The sequence below is a fragment of the Zonotrichia albicollis genome, chromosome 1, assembly GCF_047830755.1.
Source record: "Zonotrichia albicollis isolate bZonAlb1 chromosome 1, bZonAlb1.hap1, whole genome shotgun sequence".
NCBI classification, from domain to species: Eukaryota; Metazoa; Chordata; class Aves; order Passeriformes; family Passerellidae; genus Zonotrichia; species Zonotrichia albicollis.
In genome coordinates, this window is record NC_133819.1 from 32,035,965 (window position 1) to 32,048,807 (window position 12,843).

The following is a 12,843-nucleotide window of genomic DNA, read 5'->3' on the forward strand; positions in this document are numbered from 1 at the left end:
GTTTTGTTGAGCGTGTCCTTTTTTTTTTTAACTGAAAGAACTCCCATTATTCTATTTTTGATAGGCAAAGCTTTTGAAGAATACTGGCAATGTTTTATAGAGTTGGTGTTTTACAAGTGTTTTAAAAAAATATAACTTTGCAGAAAGTCACGATTTTCTATTTTTGCTCTGCATGGTAAGAAAAATGGAGGACATTGAGGTTCTGAGTTCACCTTTCATTTTCAGTTAAGAAAAAGAGTAGAGAAAACTAGGAATTTGAATATTAAGACAATAAAAAAAAGATATTTAAAACAGAGCATTTGCTTATGTCATACATTTTAAAATATTCTTGAATAAAGTTGAACATACGGAATCACTAGCTTTCCAAACGCATTATTAAATATCTTTTGTAAAGATATTTGTCTTTACAAAAGACAGCAAAAATTCTCCTTTCCTTCCATTTTCCAACAACTTCACAATAGCACTTTCCTTATTTTTCTTAAAGTACCTCTTATCCTCGTGCTTTTTTCATAAAAGGTTTATCTTGCTTGCTTCATTTTTGTCTCTTTACTTTCTCACATGCCAAAAACAGAACTAACACCAATTCCATGTTTTGATGATACCATGACTTAGGTGCAGTGTTCACAGAATTGCACAATCCCAGAATGGTGGAGGTAGGAAAGCACCTCTGGAGATCATCTGATCCAAACTTCTGCTGAAAATCATGGCCAGCTAGAGCCTGTCCATCAGGTATTTGTACACATCAATAAGGTCCTCCCATAGCCTTCTGTGCTCCAAGCCCCACTCCCACTTCTGTCAGACTCTCCTTGTAAGTCAAGTTCTCTATTCCCCAACCATCTCCATGGTCTTTCACATACACTCCAGGACATCCATATCTCTGGTACTGAGAGCTCAGAACTGGACGCAAGGCTCCACACCTTGTCACCTGCATTAGCCTAAGAACAGTGCTCTTTCTAATGCAGCTCAGGAAGCACTTGCTTTCTCTATCACAAGGGCATGTTTCTGGTTCAACCTGCTGTCTACCAGAACTGCCAGGTCCTTTTCTGCAAAGCTGCTTTTCAGTCAACCCCTAGTCCGCATAGAATCGTGAGGTTATTTCTCCCAGATGCAGGATGTTGCATTGCCCTTTGCTGACTTTCCTGAGATTCTGTTGGCCCATCTCTCCAGACTGTCAAAGTCCCTCTAAGTGGCAGCACAACCATAAAATCACAGAATTATTTTGGTTGGAAAAGACCTGTAAGATCATCAAGTACATCAAGTTAACCCAGCACTGCCAAGTCCACAATAAACCATGCCCCCAAGTGCCACACCCACTCATCTTTGAAATACCTCCAGGGATGGTGACCAACCATTCCTCACAGTGTTGCATTGTTAATTTTCTGAGGGTGCACTCTGTGCTATCACACAGATTACATTAAATTGAGTCAGTCTAGCTTAACTTTCTGAAGTCCTGTCTATCTTCTTCTACTTAGAACAGTGATCTCACAATATAAACAAGATGCACCACACTCTAGCAGAGACAGAACAAGCTATTGTTTATTATGGTGAAGTTTACCGAGGCTAAATGTAATTAGGAAGCTCGGATTTCCCAGGTAGGTGTCCTCAGAAGTTTGTGATAACCTACACAAGGGATGCTGAAAACTTTTATCTCCCTTTGTCTCTCATTGATGTAGACTTGTCCAAGAGGGTCTGAGAGTAAAGCACATCACACAAAAGTCACCTTGGTCCTCCAAGTTGGTATCTTCTGGGCCAAGAATAGCATATATTACAAGAGCAGCTGCTGCAGTCCTTGCTTGGGTTGATTTTAATAGCTTTGGAATTGTATACTAAGGCCTCAGTAAAGCTCTCCCCTTCCAGAGACTAAAAAAACAGTCTTCATGTACAAACATCTGTTCACTTAGACTAAGTCTTTAATTTGAAAGGATCCAAAACATGACAATATTTCAAACATGATCAGTTCAAACTTTGATGCAATGACCTTACCGCAGAAGTGAGACGAGCAAGAATTTCAGCATTGGTTTCTGCTGTATCTTCTATTTTTTGATCAGGCCTTAAAAAATAAAAATAAGATTTTATTATTTCTTTCATTCTGTTTCAACATCTTTTGATTCTTGGAAAGTAAGGAACTGTGTAGCCACAGGCAGTAATGTAAAAGGGCCTTTGAGATTCCACATCAAAATGAGGACTGCAGCATGACAATAATTAATCATGTCAGTAATGACAGAGTACACCCTTTGTCCCTTGCTGTCAAGAACTCTTTTGATCCGACCAACGTGAAGCAGTGAGAGAATTCCTCAGCTATAAAAATGTGATGAAGAATGCAGAATGCAGGACCCTTTAGAGCAGAGTTGCTTTATTTGATGGCATCTTTTGCTTGGCTAAAAACTTACTCTATGAATGGAGCAAAGAGTTTTATATCTGCCCACCACCCAGCTTTGCTAAGGTGTGGAGCAGCACCTATGGAATACAACTTCATGTAGATGAAAACAGACAACATCAAAATAATTTTGTGACAAGTGAAATTTGATATTCAGAAAAAAATAAGTGAAAGTGAAAATAATACATTTAAGAAGCCATTAATAACCAAACCAAAGCAACAGCTGAGAACAATATTAGGTTGTCTTGACAGTGACTAGCAAGAAAGAGACTTAATGTGTCTTTTCAAAAGTGAGGCAGTAAAGGTACAACCCTCCTAGAAACCATCTGGCCCACATGGAAATAGCCACACAAAAGTGGACAGTACAGGATAAGACTGTGTTTTTCTTTAAAACAGTCTAATTCTCATCACTAAAGCATCTGTAAGCCTTTCAGAAGATTTTGGAGAATCAGAAGCATTACACCAATTTTATAGGGATATAACTACAGGAAGAAACAAAAGAAAATGCCTTTGAGATCTTTAGTTTTCATGGTACTCAAGAAGCATGCCAGCAAGCTGAACAGATACACAAAACTGCAGCTGCTGAAATAAACATAAATCCCAGGTATTAGCAGAAGCTTCTGTCTTTGACTAAATTATTTAATTGCTTATATGCCTTGATGTCCTAGGGGAGAGAGCTGGCAAGACATCTGGAATATGCAGCTGGTATATTGAGGTTTTTACATCCCATGTCCAAAAATTTCATTCCCTGATTAAAAAATTAAGGTCAGAAAGCACAGAATGACACAGGCATTCATTTTGGGGCAAGCAAATTCAAATCAAAATGGTAATTCAGATTAAAATCACAGTTATTTTCACAACTGCCTTTTCTATTCAAAGGAAATGTGATTTAACATTTTAAGTGTTATAAAGAGCCCAAAAGAAATAAATGAATGCATTTTCATTTACAAAGACTGATTTATTCAGATTTTCTCTTTATACTTTGGAATGAGATTAAAATAACTGAACTTTTTAGATGTTTCTCTACACATCTGTTCTCTTCTGATCTCTCAGAACCAGGCCAGGACCTGCTTCTTCTAAATTGGAGGCAGAAGATGTGCTCAGTAGACACAGGCACAGATGCAATCTATAAACCTAGCACAGCACATAACATAGCTAGTTCCTTCTTGGGCCTTATCACTTTATTTTCTATTTAAAAATACTCCCAGTATTTATCTGCATATGATCATCAAATACTTCTGAAACAATGAATACACTAAAAATTAGAGTCAGCTCTTCAAAATCAGAGAGGAAGGTTATATTATGACACCCAGGCCAATGGACAGCAGCAACAGTTACAGCCTAATTTTTTCAAAAGTGGACATCTGGGACCTAGTGATTCTGGTACTAAACAGGAGCTACAAAGCCCAGGAAAATTAGTGCTTATACAGTCCAGAGATCTGTGGGCTCAGTCTGCTAAGCAGAGTGAGATGCAGGGATGCTTGTTCTAGATCTGCAAGCAGACAAGTCAGTTTCCATGTAGTACCTGAGAGCTGTTTGTGTTCAGTAAAAGCTTTCCAGGAACTCCATAAGGCACCAACTAAATCAATATGCCATCCTGGCTGTTTGCATGAAAACCAAATTATTTCTAAGAACCGTTACTTTTCTGATATCAATAAAATACAAATTGTTTCAGGACAGGAGACAGAGAACATAGTGTAACACTCTTGAAAATAAAAAGCAATGTAAGACTAAGAAAACAAACTCTGCTAACATACCTTCCAATAATTTTTAAAAGTATTATGTGAAAAATTTCAACAGTCTCAGCTGCCAAGTGCATTCTTGAAACGTTCCCTTTGTCTACCAGTGGTTTTGGGAATTATTATTAACACTCCCTTTTACAAAGAAGGAAATAGAAGCACACAAGGATTAAACACCTGATGCAACACCATTGCAGTAACTGGAAAATAATTCAGGAGGCATTAAATAAGAGCTTAAGTGATTGCTCAGGGTTGTAAGGGAGCTCATGGCACAGCTTTCAACTCAGATTTTTTGTTCCCAGGGTACTGCAATGTTCACTTGTTTTCTGCTCAAATAGAATGACTGTGATTAACGCTGGGTGTTTAATGACCCCAAGAAGCCTCTTCATTTGTCCCGTCTAATTTGACAGCATTTACAGGGTCTGAATCCTGTGGAATACACACAACATTAGCCTTCAGATTAGCATGAGCTGCTGAAAATCTGCTGTACCCTGACTTGTTTTCCATGGTGCATCCCACCAATGTTATGTTGAATGTAAGGAATTTCCACCAAGGCCAACACACAGCTTTTGTTCAGGAATCATAAGCACATCTCAGACTTCAAAACAGTATTTCCATTGTAGAGTTTTCTACTGTAATTTGGTAACACTGCTAAAACTGCCCAGAAACAAAAACACATCCATCAAAAATGTGTACAGCAAGTCAAATCTGAGCTATGTTTATTTAACAGGGTTTCCAGAATAGCTGCTGAAGGAAGTCCCCAGAGCTGCCACTGCCTACTCAGGTCTACAGACTCCTTCTGTTCTGAGAGCAGAACCATGGTACTCCAGAGACCCACTGATGCAGCCCAGGCAAGCACAAGGCTGCTGCTCACAGCTGCAGAGGAGGCAGAGGTCATCTGGCCTCTGGGACCACCAGGAGACATCCAATGCTCCCTTCTGGTGCACAAGCAGGCAGCTGCTTCTGATCTCATCAAAAGCAGGGAACTTCATTAATGAAGTAAGAATTTCTCTATCCCTATGTACATATAGAGTTAATGCAGTCAATATAGATTGTGGGAAAAGCTAAGACAGAAAAATGAGTACAAAAATATTAAACTATTAAAAAATCCTGTGCTTCTAATGGTATGCAAACCAGCTTATATATTCAAGAAAAGGCAAACAGTGCCGGGAAACGTTTTTAGAATTGCTCTCTTTCCTCATGAAAAGGAGTACATGGCTTTATTTAACCAGGTCAGACAACTTTAACAAACGTCTCATCACACCTATTCCCTTTCTGACTGTGTTTTAGTAGTTTATTATTTGCATCAAGCATGAAGAATTTTGAAACTAGAAAAGTCTCCTTCTGCTTTAATATCACATTCCCTCGAGGGTGTACCATTATTTAAAATTCAATTCCTACAATATATACTTTTTCAAAAAGCACCCTCACAATCTGACAGGTAAAAGCTCCAGAAAACAATTTTTCAGTGACAATATTCCCAAAAGGAATCCAGCTTCAACTCAAATTTGAATAATGTGAGCAGGAAGGAGCTGGAAATGTACATTAATGAATAATTGTTCACTTCATGTGACAGGGATCATCTTGCACTGGAAATGACAGTTGTAGTGAAATGATAAAACTGCAAAGCAGACTGCAAACTTGAACCTAAAAAGTCTTCCATCCATTTTCCTACCCAGCATCCTTCATGTAACACATCAATATGACCTATCTGTTCTGTCCTTTTGATTCAAATCCTTTGAACGAGGAGACACAAACCATGAAAAGTGGTTTGAGTTACAGTGATGAGAAAAATCCCAATTCCCACTAAAATCAAGATCAAAATGCCCTGATATTTAAGGGACAGACAAACTGTTTAGCACCAGAGTTGGCTGGAAGACAAGAATTTCTATTTGCAAAAACAGTCAAAGGTTTTGTCCCATGTGAGTCATCTGCTTAGAAGATCATATTCAGTCCTGCTGCTCTAGCCAGCCTGGGGTTCTTGCCACTTGCCTACACTCACTGCAGCTGACCAAATAAATGCATTTTGAAGGGAAGCTCCAGTTCAGAACTGCCAATATTTGATAGGTGAGGGCAGTCAGCAGTAGGGAAGGGAATCAAGTTTCTGCCCTGAACCATGTAGAGAAATTACTGAGTTTTTTCCCTACCAGCTCAACATGTCTGAATTTAAGAATCTGGGCTTGAGACAGTTTACAGGATCTTTGGACTTTGTGCTTCTTTGAAATATTTCTACTGGACATTCATCTTTGAAAATGAGCATTTTTAAAAGCTATTATGTAGAGAAGGAAAGTATTCATAGAAGAAAGTTTTGTCTTTGGTGTCAAAGGGAAAAAATTCAAGTACTGCCAGAGTAATAGTTCCCCAAAGTATTGGATTTGGGGACCATCATGGTAGGAACAATGAAAGGATTTAACTCAACTTGTCTGTTCAGGCCTACTCCTGCAGATATACTTAAGCACAAATGGTCATGAGCCTCCAGAGATTTCACTAACACCTTTTTCCTCTATTTTGTCCTCTCACTGCAGAACAAATAACTATATTTTCCTTCTAGCCACTCTAAACAGGCAAACTTAGAGTGCAGACACATGAGCACAGAGAGTAGATAATATTCAATAGTCAGGCGAAAGGGGAGACATAGAGTAAGCAAAACTCTTAAAAGGCATATTCTGCAGAAAAGAATAATAATGTGAGTTTACAGAGTTCTGGCAAACATACAGTAGAAAATTAAAATCAAATGACTGAAGGTACCATATTTCCACCCATCTTGTCCATCCATATGAAAGCTGATCCTGACATATCACAAGGGCATCTGATCTGCTAGTCAATCACCACCAGAGGATCCCTGCTGCCAAATTCATGCCAAACCTCCAAATGTAAGAGGAGACCAAAAAAAATCCCATGCCCAGGTAATATAGCAAGCTAGAGACAGCAAGGTAGTCCCTAAAAACTGTAATATGTCCAAACCCCCTAGTCAGGTGCCTCCATTTTCCTACCCATACTGACCTTCTCAGATGAAAAGCAAATCTCTACAAGATTTTTCAACCCCCAAAAGAAAGCTGTCTCATTTGCAAGGTGATCTGGGGGCAAACTGACATTATAAGGCCAGACACCTCTAAAACAGTCAGTAGAAGTTGCAAACAGCTGTATATGCACACTTACAGATTGCACATGTCAATCCTGGGAGGAGACAGTGGCAGTAGTTGAAGCAGGAGCTTTACTCCATTCTTCCATGCTTCCTCTTTCTCAAATTCACAGAAAAGGTAGGTGCATTCATCTGCTGAGAACTGGTAGAAAGCATGACTGTCTTGAAAATAGAGTTGTCTGTCCACTGTAAGAAAAAATAATATTAGATACTCTTTAAACTTTCAGCATGTAAAGATTCCCACCACATTCAGTATTACTTGATCTTAATGCTGAGTTATACAATCACACAGGACACAAGGACTGAATACTCAGCACAGAAACAATCCTGCCCTCTCAGTTTAATTCAGCGCATCCAAACAGGAAAACCTCAAAAACCTCAATTTAAAGATCTCCAGGATCTTGAAATTCAAGCATTAAGACTGTTGAGAGTTTAATCAATTTTGGAATCAGTTCAGGTTTATGGAATAAAAACTTTCCTCTTTTTTGTTAGATTTCTGAGTCTCAGTTTCCATTGGTTTCTAAGCTGTTTTCACTAATGGTCAGGCACTAGTAAACAAAGTTCAGTAACGGGGATGCAGTCCATCATTATTCCAGCTTCTCCTCAAATTCAATTCTACTCAATTTGCAGACTAGACCTGGATAAGAAGATGTATCAGTTGTCTTCCCTGAAAAAAAAAATTATTTAATCAGGAAAAAAGGACAGAGTCCATAGCCAAAATCACAAGCTTCTGCAACAAGTAATTTGGCCCTTGCTGAGGCTGCATGACCAGACATGCTGTCAGTTTATCTGAAGAAAACTTTAAAGTACACTTCCAGTGTACATATGCAGAAATCTTCTGTAAGTCCTCACCTTTTCATAAGAAAGAAGTTAAGTGTCTAGCACAGAACCCAGGGTGGAGTATGACCTGAGTGGAGCTACCTAAGTAGCTCCAGCCTCCAAGTAAAATCCATCAGCTATCCAGAGGCTAGGTATCAGTGTGATTATCAGCAATCACATTAGCTGGACCAAATCCCTCAGTTTGGTGGGGGAGTTGGAGACAGCAGGGTAGAACCTGGCCTCACCACTGTCTCAAGGAACTGAATCCTCTCTCCTCCCATTGTAATTAAAAATTATGGAAAACAGAGAGGAAAAGAAAATCATTAATAGCTTAATAGCAACAGAAGTCATCTAGTAAAGCCATGATCTGCAGCAACTAAACAGCTGCTGTCTTGTGAGAAACCAAAAATAGCTTGAGGGGAAAAAAAAAGCCTGGAAAAGACACGCACTCTGTCTGCAACTTGATAATAGGCAATTACAGGAATGAAATTGCCAAAAACAAGGGATTGATCTTTGGTATTTATGAAATGAAAGGTCACAGAAGCGAGCCTCCCAAAAAGATAGTAGAAAAAAGAACTGGCAAGAAAATTGGATCGATTTGTGCTTTATTTTCTTCCCCTCCTCTGATCAAAACCACAGCTCTTGTCCTGTGCAGGAGAAATGGATAGCCTTCCTGACATTGCAAGTACTGGCAGGACTGACCTGACAATATAATGCCCATATCCAGGAGGAGCTGCCACACTCCAACTGCTGTAGATCTGCACTTGACAAAAGGGCACTGCTCCAAAAGCCAGTCTACGAGTTCTGATCCAACACAACTTCTCCTGCAAATAAGCAAAACATCACTTCTTAAACTACAGTAATGTTAAAACATTGTTTTATTATAAAGAGTTCTTTTTAAAGCTATCAAAAGTCAGTCTTTTTGTTCAGCAGAGAAAATTCTTTGTCTCAATTCCTAATTTTTGTAAACCTATTCATTTCAAGGGAAGAAATTATGTTGGCAAACCTCAGGGGATACCTCCAGCTACAATGAGGGAACTTATGTTAGATGAGCAAGTTTCCTGACATACCTGATTCATGTAGCATACTCTGCAATAGAATTTTTATCAATTTGTGTTGCATACACGTCATCCCAAGATGCATAAGAGATAAATAAAATCCAGCTTCAAGCCGCAGCCTTTCCAAGTATGCCATAATCAGTACAGCTAAACAATATGTGTAAGACCTTTAAGTGCTGCTCTAGGATGGACTTAATCTTTCATATTATTGGTAAATGTATATATTTAAACAATAATAAAAATGTAGTGGATTTTTCTTAAACACAGGTGTGAGCAAATGGTTTTATAATAGAGAGCTGCACATTTTGGTGTAATTGAAAACAGGGGGAAGCATTTATGCTACAATGCAACACAAATGGAAAATCACTTCATTACAGAAATATTCCATAAATTACATACAGAAATCACTGTGTCACTAAATCTTGGAATCCAATTAAGCTCTTTTATAACTCCAAACCATGACTGAAATTAATACCCTTTCTTTTCAACAAAATAATTGACAAACAGTATTGTATATGAAAACCATAAGCAATTGAATTAATGTATATACAATCAGGCCACTGCTGCTTTCTGAAAACTGACATTATAACATAAGAAAAGATATTAAGGCACATGAGACTTTATAAAATTTTTTAAAGAAAATATTTTTAATTCTTAGTGACATACACAGAATCACTCAGAATTTACTCTCTTGTCAAACCAGAGCATAGATAAATGCAAATAAAACTCTTAAAGTTAATTAAACCAAATGATTTTGATTTACCTGCAAATGCCAGTAAGGTACACCCTGTCTTTAATCAGGTCAGAAGCTTGTAGAGTAAAAATATTCCTGAGAGCTCTCCCAGCACAGGAAGAACTTTCTCCATAAATCTGAATGAAAAGAGAAATTGAAAACTGTGACAAACAGGGATTTATTCCTGCTGTAGTAAATTGTCCTGCCACTGTCCACTCCCTCCCTTTGAGCAATGCCTTCTTCACAGGTAAATGACAAGCAAGCGCCCAGTCTCAAAGGAAATGCACCCCAAATTCCGCCAGTTGTACCATGGGTTGCAGGTGCCCCACGAGCTGGGCTGATTTTAGATTTGCTGCCCTAGAAAAGGAGAGGTTTAACCATCCATCAGCTTTACCTTTGAACAACAGACAAATGATGAAAACACTTGTTATTCTAGCAAAGCAGAGACACAGGAACCATTCCAAAATCACACAGATACAGTTTAAAATGAATATATTTTCCTAGGCTTTTCAGATAAATAATTTATTTCAAACCTAATACACACTGAAAGACTATTTCATAGTCTTTTATTTTTGTTCAGAACCTTCAGAGGTTTCCTATGATAGCTGTAGATCAGTTCATCTGTGCATTGGCAGGAAGATATGGTCTTTCAGAATAGACACACCTCTGATCTCCCCACATCTGATTTCTGCCCTGCACCCAAAGGCTGAAGATGTGTCTGTCAAAACAGAACCCAACTCAGTCTTCCATAAAACCATGTTCCACCCAGACTCTGTGTACCACTCCTTACTGAAGAATTTACCTTGGGCTTCTTTTGTGGTGTTTCCTCACTGTCTCAGCAAAACACATCAAGTGATACAAAGAAATAACTTGATGCTGTTTGGTTTCATCTTTTTGTTTGCTTGCTTCCTATGTATAGGAGCTTTTTAAGGCACATAGAAGAGACCTGAGAGAGTAAAATCTTGTGACATACAAACCGGAGTTCTCAAAATACTGTAAAAGTAAGCTAAACAGCAGCTATCACTTAAGTGACTGGGAAGCAAGTGCACATCGGAATTAACAACAATTCAGTTTGCAAACTCACTAATAGTAAGATGTGATTTGTAACACACACACACAAAATGATAACTTCTTAACTGGATTTAACTTCAGGTCACATTCACAAGTATCTTCAAAGCTCTGAATAAGAAGTTGAACTGAAGCAGAAGCATTCCTTGCATGTTATTTGATGAAACAGAATTATAAAGAAGGTTCACAAATACCTTATTTGAAGGAGTTTCCAAATAGGGATTTGAAATTCTTCTGGACAGGGACTGTAAGGCAATTTTGTAGACTGTTAGTTTTGTTATGGCTTTTGCATGGAAAAAAATAAAGTAGCTGCAATCTAGTCTTTTAGCTATTGAAATCTAAATAAAAAGAATTTATCAAGTCATCTGAATAGTCTAACATATGTCTTCAAATAATAATTGTTTCACATCAGGAGAAAGGTTTGGTAAACTCAGTTCTGTGTTTTCTATTACATTTATTCTTGATCGAGAAAAGAATATGAACAATGAGATGGCAAAGCCTATAGATAACACACAATTATTGGGTCAGGAATCATCAAAAATGACAGTGAAGAATCTCAAGATAAACCTAAAAAATACTGGGCGAAAAGACAATTTAATGATGAGCTCAACATTGAAATCAGCATGTACTAGAGGGAGAAAATGTAATTACACATACTTTTAAAGCAAACTTTATCAATTCAGGAAAGACACCTCAGGGTCACAGAACCCTTCTCAAAGAAGACCACTCTTCTAAATGAAATTCTTAACTGTAGTTAAAAGAAATTAGGATAAATGGTGAATAAAATTGTGACCAGCAGGGAGGTAACTAATGTAGATCAGCGTTATCTCTGCAGCGCCACATGTTGCAGTGGTACCAGCGTCTCAAGAAATGAATGCTCCAATGTTAGAGGAGATTCAGACAGTAATAGTAGTAGGAGTAACAAAGGATTTTGATAAATTTTAATATGAGAAAGGACAAAAAAGACTGTGACTATTTACCCTACAAAGGAGAGATTACAAGTGACATAATGCAATTATGCAGTATGACACAAAGAAAATACTAATTTTCTGTGCTCTACTTTACGTTACATGAAAATAACTGATCACTCAATGAAATTAGAGAGGATTTATATTTGAGGAGACAGAAAGGAAAATCAACAAATAAGTCTTCACAGCAGGGAAATGCAAATGCCAAAATCTTACCACTGATCAATAAAGACTGGGATTTAAAATTATAAAATTCACAGTGAACAAGAACTCTGAAAGGCAGAGACAGGATAAACATCTCCACAAGAACCAGGTTAACCCACTCTTACTCACCATGATCCTTCCATATCTTGTCACTATTAAAAGACAAGATATTGCCTATACTGATGCTCTTCTTGCAACTTCTATCTTACTACGAGCCACACAAGACACAAATAAACGCTGCCTAAAATAAGCCTGGAAGTGGAAAAGAAGACGTTGTAGAGGTGCACTGGCACTACAACAGGAAGATCATGTGGTGCTCCCTCACATTATTCCAACTTCTAAGCAGCATAATTAATTCCTTGCTTTGAGAAGGATCCAATTCTCACTTGGTATACTTCAATCATAAAAAATCCCCATCGTTCACACCCTGTAAGAATTACAGAATCCATATTTCAGTAACACCACCTGCTTTCTCCTCCCTGTGTTCTTGTTCCTGTATTTTTAGAAAGGGAAGGGACAAGGAACCACAGAAGCATCTCTCACTGTTTACCCTTCCACGCTCATCACAAACCTTAGTGTAGTTCCATGCATTACAGCAGCTCCATATGGAAATACTGCAACATATAAGCCTAATTTCCCTCTCCTGTGCCCAACAAAGATGCTGGAAGAGCGCAACACTGCCTCGGATCCCACTCACTCTTCCTAGCTGGCATGTCATTAACACCCCGTCTCTGC

The 12,843-nt window shown here is 38.2% G+C and overlaps 1 protein-coding gene across 2 annotated transcripts in view; it reads right to left on the bottom strand.

Annotated features, from left to right (window-relative positions):
* The window catches only part of RAPGEF5 (Rap guanine nucleotide exchange factor 5), a 159,782-nt gene that overhangs the window by 115,898 nt on the left and 31,041 nt on the right, over nt 1–12,843 (bottom strand). Inside the window, exons 1-6 of one of the 2 annotated variants that reach the window (XM_074537297.1) lie at nt 12,238–12,255; nt 11,131–11,181; nt 9,899–10,005; nt 8,780–8,901; nt 7,276–7,444; nt 1,984–2,050 (exon numbers count right to left, since the gene is read on the bottom strand). In XM_074537297.1, the coding sequence (XP_074393398.1) occupies nt 1,984–2,050; nt 7,276–7,444; nt 8,780–8,901; nt 9,899–10,005; nt 11,131–11,181; nt 12,238–12,240 (519 nt within the window). In that variant the 5' untranslated portion in view covers nt 12,241–12,255. Of the gene's footprint in view, nt 1–1,983; nt 2,051–7,275; nt 7,445–8,779; nt 8,902–9,898; nt 10,006–11,130; nt 11,182–12,237; nt 12,256–12,843 lie in introns of those variants that run through there. The other variant, XM_074537290.1, reaches the window with a different exon arrangement.